General features: G+C 41.2%; 1 protein-coding gene across 3 annotated transcripts in view; it reads right to left on the bottom strand.

Moving 5' to 3' along the window:
• Positions 1-17,432, bottom strand: part of CAV1 (caveolin 1) — a 31,609-nt gene extending 14,177 nt beyond the window's left edge. The window contains exons 1-2 of one of the 3 annotated variants that reach the window (XM_006910587.3): positions 17,305-17,432; positions 15,767-15,931 (exon numbers count right to left, since the gene is read on the bottom strand). In XM_006910587.3, coding sequence (XP_006910649.1) covers positions 15,767-15,931; positions 17,305-17,334 — 195 coding nt within the window. In that variant the 5' untranslated portion in view covers positions 17,335-17,432. Of the gene's footprint in view, positions 1-15,766; positions 15,932-16,061; positions 16,152-16,607; positions 16,844-17,304 lie in introns of those variants that run through there. The other 2 variants (XM_006910588.3, XM_025045974.1) reach the window with 2 other exon arrangements.

Below are 17,432 nucleotides of genomic sequence, written 5' to 3' on the forward strand. Positions count from 1 at the left end.
ACTGTGGCCTCGTAAGTTCATTCATTCGTTCAGTATTTATGAAGCAACTACTTTTTGAAGATGGAATGAATGAAATGAGAAAACATATCTGGGACAGGACTGATAAGCTGGCTCTGTGTGATTTGGAAAGGGGACAGTGCCTCTGGCTGCTGAGGTTCACTTAGTAATCATAACCGAGGAGGTGCGGTGTCCTTCCACGGTGTACTCCTTTATTTTTAAGGTAATAGAGGGAGTTACTTTCTTACACCTCACCAGGTCACTAACCTCTTAAATTTAGACTGGAATCTCGAATAATTTTTCCTAGGACAAAGGCTCAAGGCCTTTCCTGCTTTGAGGCCTTCCTACTCGCGGCTGGTTGCTTGGAACACACCCTCCATCACTCTTCACTTGACTAACTCTCAGTTATTCATAATATCTTAACCTAAATGTTCTTTCTTCAAAGACTTCTTTCTGGTCTCTACCCTTCTTCTCACCTGGATGTTTTTTCTATCCGCCCTATCACACACATTTAATGGTATGCATGTGTGTGTGTGTGTGTGTGTGTGTGTGTGTGTGATTTTTTTTTTTTTTCTGCTACTAGACTCTAAGTGTGTATGTGTGTGTGTGTGTGTGGGTGTGTGTGTGTGTGATTTTTTTTTTTTTTCTGCTACTAGACTCTAAGCTTCCTGGAAGGTATTCAGTTAATATTTGTTGAATGAATGAATGCTATCATTTGCTAAGATATTTCTTTTATTTACAAGAGCACCAACCTGATAATATCTCCTTTAAGAAAGTTCTGAATGCGTTATTATCCAGCTGAAGGGTTACTAATTGCATTCATTGATTGCAATCATTTATTCTAACCCAGTCACAGTAATATTGGTAAGAGAGTGAACAAAAGGTGACAGGGAAGACTGATAATTCCGTTTCTGCTTACCATGAAATTCCGGTTAAAACTACAAATTTTGACATAGCTTTGTTTAGGGAGCTGATGAGTTCCCTAAGAATGTTCAGGTGGTCTAGAACTCAAATAACTTTATGTTTACCCTCAGAATGATACAGCTGGGGTGCTAAGTGATGGGATTAAAACCGTACAGGTCCCTCACTGCTAAACTTTATAAGGGTCAGAGAAACACAAACTCTTTATAGCTGGGTAATGGGAAAATCTGACTCAAATTAATAGTGCTTCTGCCCTTTAGTTCTTAGTCATCTGATCCTATTGCTCACAGATGGCCTGTTAAAAGAACTTCAGAAATGTGGCCATATGAACTAGGTGAATTTGACAACTGTCAGCACTCAGAAAGTCTAAGCATTTTCTTTTTAGCTAGACCTCTTTAAGACCATTGGGCTAACTAAAGTTGCAAGTAATTATGCACTTCTCTGTTATATGAACTAAGGAATTGGTTGGTTATAAAAAAAATTACTGAAAGCTTATAACCAACTTTGGAACTGATTTTCTGATCCATCTCGGAACACAAACAGCCAATTTGGAGGCAATGGCAGTAAAAGGGAAGACCACAGAGTTCTGAGCCCAGATGAGAAGGGAAAATGAACTCCAGCTCTTGATCTTCAGCACCAAATGTTTATTTGAGGTATATTTGCAGTCAGCATGCCATCTGTTGATAGTTTGGTATTTCAAAGATGATTTAAGTCCCACAGCCTGAATATTAAGAGTGAGAATGACAATTGGTAAAGTCTAGGAAGATCTTTTATAGGCTTCCATTCTTTTATGAATACTAGTCAATCAAAATCAAAGATTTTAGAAATAAAAGTGACTTAGAGATCTTTAATTTCAAGTTCTTGTTTGCTCTAGATGGAGAAACTGCTGTCTAGATGGTACAAGTGACTTTTCCAAGGCCCAAATAACACTCAGTATCAGTGTCCAGGAGACTTACTCTGTTCTGAGTGACTGGCATCAGAAAGCACTTCTCAGTGACTTGGGGGCCTCTCCTCTCTGCCAGGCACTGGATAAATGAAGGATGCCTGCCTGTTCCTAGGTCCAGTGAAGCTTCTTGTGGCCACTGGCAACACAGGAATTTTGCTGTACCATTTGGAAAAAATAATGCATGTTGTCAGTTCCATTCCTAGTATATCTGAGCCATGAACCCAGGTAGAAAAAAGGGGATGGGAATGACATTCTGACACCAGTTGATTTTCCTCTTGGGGAATAAAAAGGGTGAGAAAAGGAAAGGGGAAAACGACAAGATTAGATTACCTAAGTGACATGTGATTTATACCTACATACGAAGTCCAATACAGTTGCTACAGTAGAGTTCCAGAAAGTATTTTTGTAATAGGAATTCGAGTGACAAATATCATTTTCCAATAACATGCAACGGACTCTCCCAAATGAGGACATAGAGAAGCATTAATTTTCTCACTGTGCCCTTATGGTCCTAAAAGTTTTATCATGGTACAGTTTTATTATTAAGAAATTCTGAGAGTCTAAATGAGACTCAATTCCGGCTGTACATTACCATTGCCTGGGGAGCTTTGAAAAAAGAAAAATAATAATACACAGGCTTGGGCCCCATCATAGACCAATTCAATCAAAATTTCTAGGAATGGGGTGTGCACAACAGTATTTTTAAACATTCCCCAGATGTACAGAACCACTGGTCTAAAGTAACCAAACAGCCACCCTTTACAGAAACCACACTCTCTCATGAGTTTAAATCACAATAGGGGTTTATACAAGCTGCAAAATTGTGTGAATATGCAACGCGTAGGAGGGAGTGGATGGGCAGGCTTGCCAAAAAGATAATGTTTCATACTGACCTTTTGGTACATACAATGCATGCATTTTGCAGTGTTCTACTTTCAGATGTTTACCACTCGCATTCTCAACCACTGTTAAGTTGCCACAGCAACTTCTCTTTGCCCCCAGACAAACTAGGTATCCTGCTGGAATAGAGAAGAGTGTTCATACGTACACCTATGCTTAATTATGAGGCTGTGCGTCAATGTTGTCATACACTAAATTGTAATTGTAGTGGTAGAAGGATTGGAGAAGTTACACAGGCAAGTAAGGAATTTAACACACAACTATTATAAAATCACCCCTTGTGACACCTTCCTAAAATTAACTACTCATTCATTACTTGATATTTCTTCTCCCATGTAAATTAACACTTAAAAGAAAAAAAACAAAAAAACTACTAAGCGTACACCTTTTCCTCCTTTTTCCTTGTCTGGATGGTGATTGTGTCTTAGCAGTATTTTTCTTGCAGTATTTTTCTTGCAAGTCTCGGAGTGAGCAGGCAAAACCAAAGGCAGTTGTCATTCCATGTTACCTTCCATCTCTTCTAACAAATCATCCAGCCAAAACAGTCTCTTCCCAGCCACACCTGAGGGGTCTCTTTCTTCCCTTTTCTCCTTCCTTTAGCTCTTCCCTAGGATCTTTCCAGCATCTTTACCTCCCTCATAAGATCTAACCAGGAATTCATTCTTAATAAGTCTAATCACTAACAAATAAAGTAGAGAATCTTGTTTATGACATTTCTCTTTTCGATTCCATTCGTATGCTTCCTTTAAAATATTATTAAATTATTGAGATGTTTAATATTTAGGAACAATTGGCAGACTTAGTTTGGGTACCTTATATTCCTAGGGGGTATGGAGTGTGGTGGGTGCATTTAAGAGCAAGTTTACAGTAATGATTTTCACTCTGGAGAACTTGGTCCCTTGGAGGGTGTGGAATTATTACAAGGGATTCCATATCCATTATGCTCACCAAACATTTTGGTTTTCCACATCACAAGCTCCCATGGAAATGACAACCTTCTCCTGATATTTTCTTATTTTTTACATATTTACCTATTTGTTTTCCTACTATTTCTACATTTTGTTTCTGCTTGTAAAACATATCTTACTTTGTATTGGTCTTTATCTTATTTTTATGGGCTATTTGTAATTTGTCAAAATCACTTTGATGTTATTTTTATCACAGATGCTAACAAGGTCATTGTAATTGGCATCATTTGTAAGTTGAGAGTCCTCTTAACTTATTCATTCTAGTCACTGATAAAATATAACTGTGCAAGGACTGTGTTCCTGGCTGTATGTCAGATACCAATCACACCTAAAATTCACATTATACATCATCACCCTTTTCTTTTGGTCACTTCCTGCTCCTACCTATTCTTAACTGAATAATGATCCTGATTTCCTATATTTAGCTTGTTGATAAGGAAACAATTGGGGGTCAAAGTGACAAATCTTAACGTTTGTACATATTACAATAAATCCACCTCCTATCACAGGAGATGAGAAAAAGAAACACATCTGAAAAGGGAGCTAATAATTCACTTGGCACAGATATCAATAATAAAATGAGTGATGTCTAACCCCTTCGAGACACACTTAAGTATTTGCCTGTTTTGTTTTATTTTTCCTGAGGAGACATGTGAGATCTATGGGAGACCACCTCTGAGGTACAAAGAAACATCTCTGCAGTTGGAAAAGTGGATTAATGCTCACCACCTCCCAGCGAGTAAAACCTCAGAGCTCCAGAGCTCCGTGTACTTAACATCTAGACGTCGTAAAGCCAAAAAGAAAGAAGAGGCGTGGAAAGTTTTGGATTTTTCCCTCTGACTGTCTCCTGACCTAGTCATTCCTCTGCCGTTTGCCATTGCCCAGGGGCACACGGCAGGGGTAGGGGTTGGGGTTGGGTGGAGTCTTACTGGGGACTTCTCATGCGGCCTGCCCTGGCCCCTTGATACCTAGGAGGTTAGCCTTATCCTTTAGGCCCCGAGATGCCACAGCCTGATTACTGAAAGCCTTGGGAGACACATTATATGTGTCATCCTCAAACTGGAAATTAAAACAAAAATCTTAATGTGTACACATAATAGAAGATGTTATCTCTTTATCTTAGTAAACAGAATGAATGTTTTGGATTTCTTTATTAATTATTTTGATTTTTTTTTTCCTTACAAGATTTTAAATGTGGCTTTTATAGAGAAAAGGGGCAAAGGAAGACACCGTTTTTTTGCTCACAGGAGACCTTCGGTTACTTACATAAGAGTTCAGATTTTTTTCAGCAGATTCAATTTGGCGTCCATTTCCTGACTACAGACTCAGCTGGGGCCCTGGGGTGGGCGGTGGATGGCTTTCAGGGATTCAGGCGTGAAGTGAGAAGGGAAATGGGGCAAGAGAAGCAGAATACTCAGAAGGCTTTGATACAGGCTAAAACAGAAATAAAAACAAAATGTGGTAGAAGCCAAGAGGAGAGAAGACCATTTCTGATAAAGGTGGTCAAGGAAAGGTGATGGAAGCCCAGATAACCTGAGGCGAGCCTTGGCAGGTGGCTGCGGCTGTCAGTTATGCAGCAGGGCTCGGGGCATTCTCCTTGCCTGGTATGGAGTCAATGCTTCCTAAACAGTTGTTGAATGGCCTTTCTGGGGAGCACATTGTCTGAAAATGACTCTAATTCCTACTTTTATAACTAGAGTAGTAGACTGGCTTACCAAAAACAGTTGAGTGAACTGGTAGTTATGAACTGTTCTGGACAAATCATTTTTTTTCCCTACTAAAAAGCCTGGTGTTCAGGAGCAGGTGAGGAAGAGAGCTCTGTTGGCCTAACCAGAATAATTGGCGATGAAAGCCAATGAATGCAATTCTATTTCCTTGACATATTCTGATATGCCCAGTTCCAGCTATATTTATTATTGCGAATGTACAGAAAATATAGGCAAGCAGTGAGCCATGATTTAATTGTTCTTCTGAGAGATTAATGGTGCCTTGTAAAATGCACTATTAAGTCTGTTCCTTACTTCTGGCATTTGTTTTTGAGAACAAATACATAATTACTAGGGAGGAAGTCTCAGAGAAATCACTTTCAGGATTGAATAGGCATTCCTTCCACTAGCATAAGACTAAGATTTTTCTCAATTGTTTCCTATTTTTACAGTGTACTGCTGTAATGGCACAAAAGTCTGTAGAAAACCAACAGGCAAACCAAAAGCCTTTAAAAAAGCTGTAAATGCGAAGTTCCTATGAGGTCTTGCTTCCTTCTCTGACATCCTACCTCTCCTGCACATTCAGGCAGGACCAGCTGCACCCCATGGCGCTGTGGCCATCCTGGGCAGACAGAGTGCTTTAAAGACTCAGGAGATTCAACGCAAACCAGCATTGAAGCTTGTCTGGTTCTGAGAGTGTATTCTACTTCTAATCACTGAGACCACGCCCCAACTTCGTACCTCATTTTTGGTCTTTGGGACTTGACCATCCCTGCCTTGTTCAGAACTCACCCAGACTGCACACTTCCTAAGGTCTGGGGTTTTACCTTCATCTTTACATTGGTCCTTCTCTCCTTTCTCCAACCCACTGCCAGGACCTAGAATCTGATCTTAGAACTATAGGCTCATCATTCTGAAAACAGACTTCTGGAATTCCTCTTGCCAAACGATGCCCACCTGCTGTTGAAATACAGTCATCTTTTTGGCACAATAGTGACATCACTGTCTGCTTGGGTCATGACCAATTATTACAGAGAGGCACTGGAGCACGTACTTAAGAACCTGGGCCCTGGGTCCTCACTATCTGGGTTCTAACTCTGACCTTACCACCTCCTACCTGAGCAAATGGCTAAGCCTGAGTTTCCTTATCTGCAAAATGAATATGATGGTGGGTAATAATAATAGCACCTTCTTCAAAGGGCCATTGGAGGAGTAAGTAATCTGTACCACTGAGCTAGCCTGTAGGAAGTGGTGGAGGAAACAGACCCTCTCCTGTTTCTCCCCTACCTGTACATTTAGCACCCCTTGGTTTCATCCATTGCACTGAAGTTAGGCCTTTCTATTAATATAGGCCATATGTCATCAGGTCAATTTGTGGCCTGAAATCGCCTAGGTGGGTCACTGTGGTCCACAAGGGAACAAATGCCTTGGCTGGGCACAAAAACACTGATGATAAATGGCTCCTGCTTATGTCCTTTATTCTGGCCACGCTGACCTGCCACTGGTCTCCAGAGAATGCCAGTTACTCTCAGGTCTCTGGGCCTTTGCTCCAGCTGTTCCCTCTACTACAGGTGTCCCCAGCCCCGCCCCCGCCCTACCCCCCATCCCCGCCCTGCCACCGGGCCGCAGACGGTACTAGTCTGTGGCCTGTTAGGAACCAGGCTACACAGCAGGAGGTGAGCAGCAGGCAAGCAAGCAAAGCTTCAACTGTTATTTGCAGCCTCTCCCCAGCACTTAGCATCACTGCCTCAGCTCCACCTCAGATCATCAGGCAGTAGAATCGCATAGGAGCACTGGTCCCTGGTGCCAAAAATGTTGGGGACTGCTGCTCTAACTGGATCCCTTTTACTGTCTCTAGTGTCTGGTGAACACGTGTTTGGCTTTGGAGACTGCTGAGAATTCTCTGCTTTGTGCCCAGTTGTGGCCCGTCCCTTAGTTACATGACCTCACTCAGATTCGTTACATATGGGCTTCCCCATTAAACTCTAAACCCCTTGGGGGCAGAAGCATTGAGTTAATAGTCAATGCCTGAACCTGAGTGCATCACCAGACATGGCAGCACTGTGTAAAGCAACGGATGCAGGGATCCTGAAGTTGGGATGTGCAAAGCTCGGTCCGGCACAGAGTGAGTGGCAGGGCAGAGAGAAGGAGCCTTGTGATTTTTTGCTTCTTTTCCTCCCAATCTTACTTTCTCACTACTTGAGAAAATAGTCCAGAAATAGGCATCTTTTCCAGTTAATTGTCGTAAATGAGAAAATGTGTTTGATACCTGTAACATACATGATATGACCCAGTGCAATCGCTAGATAGAATTTACCTTTTTATACAGAATCTATCAATGTCCATTTGTACTGTAATGTTCCTGCTGGGCTCAGGAAAGGTTTGTATATTGAATACACTTTAAAAAATTTGTACTTTTAAATTGCTATGAGATTAAGCACATATACACACTATCAAAATGTATTGTGCCTTGCTCTTTATTACCTACACAGCTGATAGTGGCTCAGGGGAAGCTTGGCTGTTTACTTAGAAATATGTACTTCCCTTGCCATCAAATAATGACCAACAAGAGACATTTTCTCAAGTTTCAGTAAAGAAAACAAGATGTATTTTACATCTAAAACAGCAATATCATTCCCACAAGAGGCAGGAAATATGCATTCTGTGCAGGTGTAAATCCGTTGTACCAGATAATTCCCTTGGTAGTCACATAGTACATGGATCATGCAGATTTCCTTTAAGACATAATTAAAAACAATTCTCCCACCCTAAACAATGATTCATGTGAAAGCATGCCATTTTTGTTTCCTGAAAAATAGTTTAAACTATTTTAAACATTTTACTCTTTGATTGAGTAGCTGACAAAATATGCGATAGAAGGATGTCTGTTTTATTAACCCTGTGATGCAAGGAGAGAAACTAAGGCCTGAGGGTACAGTAGTTTGGCTGCTAAAGGCTCCTCCTCCAAATGACAGTGCAGCCTGATGGCAGTGATGATGAAGGGCAGGAGAGAGGTAACATCAGAGAGTGGAGAGGAAAGAAAAGCATGACATGTCTGCAATTTGGAAATTTTGCCCTTTCAACTAAGAATAGGGATTTCCAGTGCATTTCAGGTACAAGAATCAGTGACAGGTAATTGTCAATTCATTCGTGACCATATAATTTTTCTTTCCATCTGGGACACTTCTGAGCATGAAAGGGGGCACTGTTAATGATTACTCAGGGCTGGTCAGTATTAACTGGTCTGTATGGGACAACTAGGACATATGAGGTTCTGAGCCTACAGCTGGCTATAACCCAAAGTGGCCTCAAAGGATAGAGGGCCAGTGAGCAGGGCTGGTTTGGGAAACCTCTATAGTGTTTCCAAATTCCCTGGCATGATTTAAACTAGCTGGATCCTCAAGTATTCTTCTGGCAGGATGAACATCTGGAACTATACAACGTGATTCATCTGTCATTGTAGGGTGGAACTATATACACCATCCAGGGTATATATCTTTAAGCCAACCTTGGGTGCAATTACTTCTAAACCTGACTTCACAAAGGTCATCATCAAGGGAGCTTTGAAAATCATAGATCCTTAGGGCCCATTCCTAGATATGCTAATTTAGTAGATATGTAATGGGCCCTGGCATCTGCATTTAAAAAAATTCCTCTGGTGATTCCGATGTCCAGCTGGATTTGAAAGCCCTCTTGGATTTGTAAAGAGGCTATGAGGTTTTAAAAGGGCTGAAATTTCCAAATTTTCAATAGGAAGATTAGAAATTGAGCACCAATATGGGAAGAAAGACTATTAGAGAACCGAAAAATATTGTCTATAATTTTATTACAACTTTTTATAGGACCAAAACAGGGCAAATTATTTTAAAAATATGTTTCTCATTTTGCCCAAGCCTTATTTACTGGCTCAGGAACAATTCAAAGCATTAGAGATGAGACTTTTTTTTGAACTAAGCCCTGAAGTTCATAAGTTTTAACAGACAATACTAAAGGAATTTCAGTAAAAGTTTTCAGAGAAACCTGTATGAAGAGAGGCAAGGAGATAGCCATAACTCTGTGTGGGCAGTGCTCCTATCTCCGTCTTTATTGTAGCCCCTGGCACGTAATAGTAGATGTATAATAATCATTTATCGTAAGGTGAATAGCTTTGGAAGGGAATGTTATTATATGAGAATGACTCTCATTCTTTTAATATAGTTAGAGAAATTACGTAAAAACATAAAATAGTTTGCCCCAAATATTCTTACGGTGGGTGTTTATTAACTTTTGTTACCCAAACAAGTTTGCTCCCTATTTATAAGCAGAACTCTCAGGGACTACTGAGGAAGAGAAATCTGTTGACATCCTTCCCGCCTCCTTCCTTGTGTCCAGTCCCACACTAACAGGAATAGACACTTTCTAGTCGAAAGAGACCACAAAAGCATTAGGTTCTTATTTTGAAACCCAAATTGATCTGATTACTATGAGCATGCCATTTCCTGACTGATAAAGAAAAAAAAATTTTGTGTAGGCATATTTAAGAATCATTACATTCAAGTTTTAGAGAAAAAGTTGCAAAAGTTGTGAAAATATCTTTTCTTATCGTGGCACAATAGAAAATATCTTTTCTACGCTATCAAGATGCCTCTGGGCACTTATGTGTTAGGGACATTTCTAGAGGCTGAGGGCTTCTTTTTAAGGAACTTCTTTTTAAAAAAAGGACAGTATGCAAATCTTATTCTCCAGGGCCTTTGTGTACCGTAATGAAGATTATATATATATAGTCCAGCATGTGGGAGAAAAAAGTGTATTTCTTGGCATAAACCATTTTTGCAAGAAAATAGCAGCTCCGCCCTTTCTTTACTGCAAACCCAGTTTCAGTTGAATCATGAAAGGGCCCACAGCCCTACAGGTCAATGCCTGCAGCCCCGTTCTCCTAGCGACCAGCTCTCTCTAGGCATTTCATCACAGAGGACCTATGTTGAAACTAGGGCAAATGAAAAGCGGTTTCATTTGGAATATGAAAGTGTCCGTTATATTATGGACTTGAGTGGGTAAAACACATAAGCAGGTGGTTTTAGAAATTACTGGACTTTCCAGATGCTGCTTACTATTGCAGCTGTTCTTACTTTAACCCCCTTTAAAATGTAGCCATCATTGTTGTTAATTGGAAGAATTATCCGCATCGTGAACTTTTTCATAATTCAAGGGTATTTGGTGTTTCTTGTCTTCATATTTAATAAACAATATAATATTTTATTCAGTTAGAACCAAAATTGAGCTAATTCTTTAATGTTTTTGAGCACGATGAACAGGTGGAGAAGTAAAAAGACTTTCAATAAGCATTTAAAATGTATATCATTGTTAGCTGAACTCGAAATTGTTTCAGATGCTTAAGAATAAATAATATCCATCATTTTAGTATCATTCTTTGCTCAGTGATGTGAGAATAATTTCCCACTGAAGATGACCATAATACTCCTTTACAAGCTGAGGATTCTGAATCCATGCCATATGTGGCAGAATATCAATCACCATCTCGTGATGCTATCTCCTAAACAAACAAACGGACAAGCAAACCTGATACCAGCCCCAACAGACGAGAACATTACCATGGTGCTGAGTGTTTTGAGATAATCTGATCTTTTAGATGTTATGCTTTGATTATAGGTATATCAAATAAATATACAATTAAAAATTACTATTATATTGATATTAATCGTTAAGCTCTCTAGAATGCTTTCTAGTTCAAAGGGATCACAGAGTCCATTATTTTAAAACCAAAACAGATCTGATTACAATGTGTATGCCTTTTCTTGAATGATAAAAAAAAGTTCGTGTATATTTAAGAATCATTACGTTCAAGCTTTAGAAAAGAAAGTTACAAATGCATTTTTTACTTTCTACCCAAGAGCTCCTATCTGATGTCTTTATTTGTCTTAGAGCTAACCTCAGAATCATCTCAACTAATTTCTCCTCTCATGACAATATTTCATGAGAATCACATAATCTTGTCTATTCTTCTATTGTGATACATTTCAAAATATCTGTTTTGGAAAGTAACCATGTGAAAACATGGATAAAATTTTAAACTTTGTCAGCTGTTAAATTTCTCTTAATGTTAAAAAAGAGAAATTGGAGCTTAGCCTGGTATAACCATTATGTTCCCTTCTAATTCTAAAATTCTGTCATTTTGTGCTTTTATGTAGTTTTATTCCCAATGCCATTATATACTGTCCTTCACATTCCATATCTGGACCACCATGCAATTACCTCATAACTATTCTCTGCTCATCCAGACTGGCTATGTGTTATTACATCCTATACCTTACCCACTCATCTTCCAAAAAGCTGACCTTCATCATACTATCCTCATGCTTGAAGTCTTCCTGTTTTTTTACTGCTGACATGATAAAGTAAAAATTTATCACGAGTACTGGATTCAGGACTCTGCCATCTGACCTGATGAGTCTTTCCATCTTTATGACCTACCACGCTGCCACATGAACTCTAAATCCAATCCAAATAGGCTACTAAACTTTTCAGGCTCATGCCCTGAGTGAGACATTTCCATTTCCGTGCTTTGCTCATTTAGAATGAATGCCCTGTGCCTTTCTCAGCTATTTGCATTTCATCTATCCTTTATGACTCAACTCAGATTGCATCTCCTTCATGCTCTTCTGTGTTAAACTATCTCTAATGCATCCTTCCTTCTCTCACTCTAATGCCCTACCCTCCCTAACACTTAATATCAATACCATTCACTTAAAAAAAAAAACTTTATTGAGGATTAATTGACAAATATAATTATATACACTTAAAGTGTACAATAATCATTTGATATACATCTACATTGTAGAAAGATTACCAAGATTAAGATAATTAATAACACTTTTTATAAACCTTTTTATTATGCAATATTTAATACTACTTACTTTTGATTTATTATATATTTGATTTAGTATATATTTGGTCTATTTCCAAAATAAGGAATGAGAGGGCTTAAAATAGAGACCACATAAAACAGCATCCCAACTGAAAAAGAAAGTGAAAATTTAAAATCATATGTGAGAGAGAATAAGTAACATGGGTTAATGAAACTTAAAATCTAGTTATATGTTTCCTGGCAGTCAAAGTAAAAAAGAATCCATTAGTTACCATTTGGCAGTGACTTACTGTTGTGATACTGTGTGTGTGTTTTTAAAAACTATTTACCTGTATGCATCTTGTCTCATTCATTAACGCTAATCTTTGTGATTGCTAGAACTTACGTTAGAAATTATCCTTTGTAGTATGTAGCACAGTGTTTAGTTTAGCTTATGATAAGACTTTAATAAATGAATGCATCGATGGCTAATATGATATCAGAACCATACATTTGAAGCCATGTTATTTATTTACAAATTCTAAATAAGTACATAATAAACATGAATGAAAATGTGAACACAAGAAGAAGATATAGAAATTTTAGAGGGAGAATGAAGGGTCTGAAGTTGTGATCACTTTAATTAGAGGAAATTTTGAAAAGCATTCACAGCCTACAATCTTTTACATAAATGTCTGCACAGTTATCTCATAATATGATGCAGCAAACCTTTAGTAAGGTAAGAAACCAATATAATGGAACTAAATGGTATAGACTAATTCATCTCTTTATCACCAGTAGAATAGATAATAATATTCCACCTTCTTGAAATGTAAATTCATGACACACCTAGTTTCTGAGTTTTCTTTTCTTCCCCAAATAGCTGTTTAATGAGACTGAGAGAGTACTATGCTGTACCTCACACTCTCATCAGGGTTTAATTTCTTCTCCATCTAGAGTTGTTTTTCTAAACTTGATATAGGAAGCTTTTTAAAATGCAGGGAACACTCTCGACTGGTTCTGTCCAATAGTGACTTCCATGACTGTCATGGAAATGTTTTATTTCTATGCTGTCCAACACAGAAGCCACTAGCTTCATGTGCTGAGGACTTGAAATGTGGCTAGTATGACTGAAGAACTGAATTTTTAATTGTATTTAACTTAAATTACTTGAAATTTAAATGTAAATAGCCACGGTGGCTAGTGACTACAGAATCGGATAAAGCCCTTTTTACAGAGCTGCTTGCCTTTAGAACAGAACTTTCTGTACCTGATTTGGTACCTTAGATAGTAGATTCAGTTGATCACTGTTTATGATCACGTGCAGTTTTAAACTACCACGCATTAATAACGAAGCTTTGGATGCCTTTATTATTTTAAGAAGTCTATGTTGTCAAAATAAAATATAGGAAAAATTTATTATTTACCATCATGGTAACATGGAGAGGATCATCCTTGTTTCAGTCATGATGTTTGTGCTTAGACTCAAAGAAAAAATTTATGAACTAAGAATCTCTGGAGGCCGTAGGCCCCCTTTCCCAGCCCGACTGGCAGACAGCACTCCTTGGGTCTCCCTCTGTAGGGCATTCTGAAGTCCCCCTTAGTCAGGGCACATAAGTACTGTGGCCTACCAAATTCTTCTCAAGGTAGATTTTTCTGTTTGACTGTCTTGTTTTGCTCACAGTTCTATGAGCAAGTAGGCAGGGTTTGCTTTCTCTAGGCCAGCAGAAACTTGCTCTAACTCTTCCTTTTAATTTCTTTAATATGAGGATCCTCACACTTGCTCTTTGAAATACTATTTTGTAAACTGCTATTTCCTCTAAGCCTGTTATGTCTTTTTTTCCATCTGCGTTGAAGTATCTTTTCCCAGTGGGACTTTCTTTCTCAATTTAGTCATGCTATGTGTGGAGACCCACATCCACACTGCTGGCCTCTCTGACTCATGTGGGAGGTTTGCTTGCTCCAGGAACCCCACTCACCCTGCGATGGAACAACAGGGAGGTTCCAGTGAAGCCAGCCCTTTCTGAAATCTGCCTCTTTTCCTGGCATCTCTCCTTGTCCAAAGCTACATGAGAAGGGAAAAAAGCAAAAATGCCCTTACCCCTGTTAAGGTAATATTTTTAGTAAATAGCTTTTAGCAATTCTAATTTTCAGTTTATAAGGTACTTTTATTATTGCTGTTGCTTTTAAATATTCCTGCTAATGCTCCAATTTTCCTTTTTCCTCCACCAGTGAGCCAAGAGAGTCAATGCTGACAGTTACATTTTCCTTCCAGTTACAGATTAAATTGTTCCCTTTTTTGAAATATATTATTCATAAATGTACACAGTCTCTGAACTATAGCTCCTCCCATCCATGGATAGGAGGCCTGGTGGGTGGAAATTGCTCATGCACCCCATTGGCTGCTCCGGGGTTGGATAGAACTGGGTCTTCACAGTCTATCTTCCAGGCTGGGACTTTCATTGGCTCTCCTGGCCCCTCAAAGAAAACCCTTTGCCAAGGATGGCTCAGGCCCATGACTTCACAATCCAGATGGGTTCAGACAATAAATTCCTCTGACTTGATTTGCTAAAATGGTCAAAGTTGAATAACATAATGAAATAGAAAACTGACCGCAGAGTCAAATCTAAGTTTGGCCAATAACTGGTTCAATTAACCTGTTTTTAATATCACCAAGCACATCCGGAAAGTATAAAGAAGAACTCCAACCCAAATGTCCCATTAGTTCAGGGAAGGCTGACGCAGATAGTCACTAAAGAAGCAACTTTCCACACCTAACTAGAAGTATCTTTGGGAGAAATCAGGAGGGGCACGTTATTTTTGATTTTGTAAATTTGCTTAACTGTGCATAAGTGCCATGTTTTTTTCAGTTAAAATACCATATATATGTACATATCAATCACAATGAGTAAATATCTGTATATGCATTTGTATAATCTTTGTCTTTGATCAGAAGTGTTTCTTCCCATTTTATTATTTTTAAGAAAATCACTTCAAGGTACTTAATTTTAGCTGAGGGGACCTGCCAACTCTGTATCACGTCTTTCGCCTTTGGCACAAAACCTTACAAAATGACCTTACTGCTTTAATTCTATGTGCAGTGAGCACCACCCTTCTTCCCTGGACTTTCAACCTGGGAATGAAGAGAGGGAGACTTGTAGCGTAACCATCTAACCCTTCTAAGGAGTGCGGGTATGTCCGTTGCTGAGATCAGGAGGTTCATTTACCAGGAGAAGAGTGCAGTTATATGAACTCTTACAAAACCAGATAAATTCCAGCTGAACTAACCAGCAGGAGGGGGGAGGAGAGATGAGACATTTCTGACAACCGCGGGAGCACCAATACATCAAGCCCAGAAAATGGTATGTGTGTAGCAAAGGTAGAGATGGATGCACAGGATGCTTGCCAGAGGAGAACTGTCCCAGGCCTGACAGCGTCCCCTCAGGCAGGAGACGTCCCTTCCTCGCTGGCGGTCTCAACTTACCTTGACCACGTCATCGTTGAGATGCTTGGGGTCGCGGTTGACCAGGTCGATCTCCTTGGTGTGCACGTCGTACACTTGCTTCTCGTTCATTTCGTCTGCCATGGCCTTGTTGTTGGGCTTGTAGATGTTGCCCTGTTCCCGGATGGGAACAGTGTAGAGATGTCCCTGCAGAGGGCGGACGGCCAGGAGAGGGAGAGTGGCACCGGCAGTGGAAAGAAATTTTCAAAAAGAAAAACAAGTGATCAGAAGTCAGCTTGGCGGTGGAGCAAACCTTGAGGCTCAAAATTGAACTAACCACTTCTGCAGCAGTGGCTCTGCGCTCAGTAAACTCCTTGGCGCCGCAAGCTTTTTAAGAGAATGGAGGAGAGGACACCACACCCCTCCGTACCAGGCAGGGAGCGCCTGCCTCCCCCGCCCGCCGCCAGGGGTCAGGGCAAACCCCGCCGCGCCTGCCGCCCCGGCCCCCGCCCAGCGCACGCCCTGCCCGCGGTACCCCGCAGAGACCCCAGCAGAGGGGGACCGGACCTCTGACTTCTTTCCAGTCCCTCTCCCTCACTGGAGTGCTTCACCTGCTCCATTTTTGCGCCCCGGACCCCATTCCCTCTCTCTCCATAATCTTTCCAGCTTCATCCTTAAGATTCAGTTTGAACTCCCTTGATTCATGGAGTGTCCCTATTTCGTTGCTTCCTGGCCGCGTCTCCCTGGCACCTGCCCGCGTCTCCCACCCTCCCTCTGCCCTCCACAGCACGACCGCCTGCCGTGGTGGTTACAGTACAGCATGCCCCTTCTCTGGGCGGAGCCTTGTTTAAGATCCCCTAAACTCCCTAGAACGTTATCTCACCTGCGCAACTCCCCGGATCCACCCTCAGGTCACTCCCAGGCTGAGCACCCGTGGCCGGACGGCAGCTGCGTTTGGGATAACGAGGTCTCCACACCCGGGTGGGAGGGTGGTTAGAAAGGGTGGTGATAGTTGGGGGAAGGGAAATCCGTCCCTCTCTAAACACCCTTGTCAGGCGCCGAGATGTGGGAAGAGTTCTTGAGGTGGCCTAAGAGCTTTGGAAAGTGCAAACACCGCGCGCGCCATCGTCGGGGCCCGCGGGGGCAGGCGCCTGGCGGGGAGTCACTGGGACCGTCCTCAGGACTGCGGGTGAATGACCTACCACCCTGAGATCCAGCTCCCCGCCTCCCAGCAGGCAGGGGCCGCACCTTGGGGTGTCCTGCAGTAAGGCAGCACCTGAGACCCACCAAAAAACGCGTCAAGAAGACCCAGCTTCAGAACTCGGACTCCCTTTTCCGTGTCCCTCTAGCTTAGCCCTCACCCCCAGGCCCCCTCCCAAAAGAAAAACACAGAACATTCCTGCCTCCTCTTCACCTCCCCGCCCAGGCCCATTCCGCAGCAGTGCCAGCGCAAGAGGAGTGCTCGGAAGTCGAGAGCGGGCTGGGGCAAGGAAAGCAGTCGGAGTATTTGGAGTGGGAGACAGCAGAAGCAGACAGTCCTTGCGAGCCCCGGGGCCCGGCGCGCACCCACCCAAGCCTACCTCGGAGTCTACGTATTTGCCCCCAGACATGCTGGCCGGTGGCTGGATGAAGGCTCTGAGATTTCCCTGGCCTGTGATTTAAGGGAACTGAGGAAGGAAGATCTTGTATTGTATGGCGGGGGTGAGGG

The sequence above is a fragment of the Pteropus alecto genome, unplaced genomic scaffold (assembly GCF_000325575.1).
Source record: "Pteropus alecto unplaced genomic scaffold, ASM32557v1 scaffold22, whole genome shotgun sequence".
Taxonomy (NCBI): domain Eukaryota; kingdom Metazoa; phylum Chordata; class Mammalia; order Chiroptera; family Pteropodidae; genus Pteropus; species Pteropus alecto.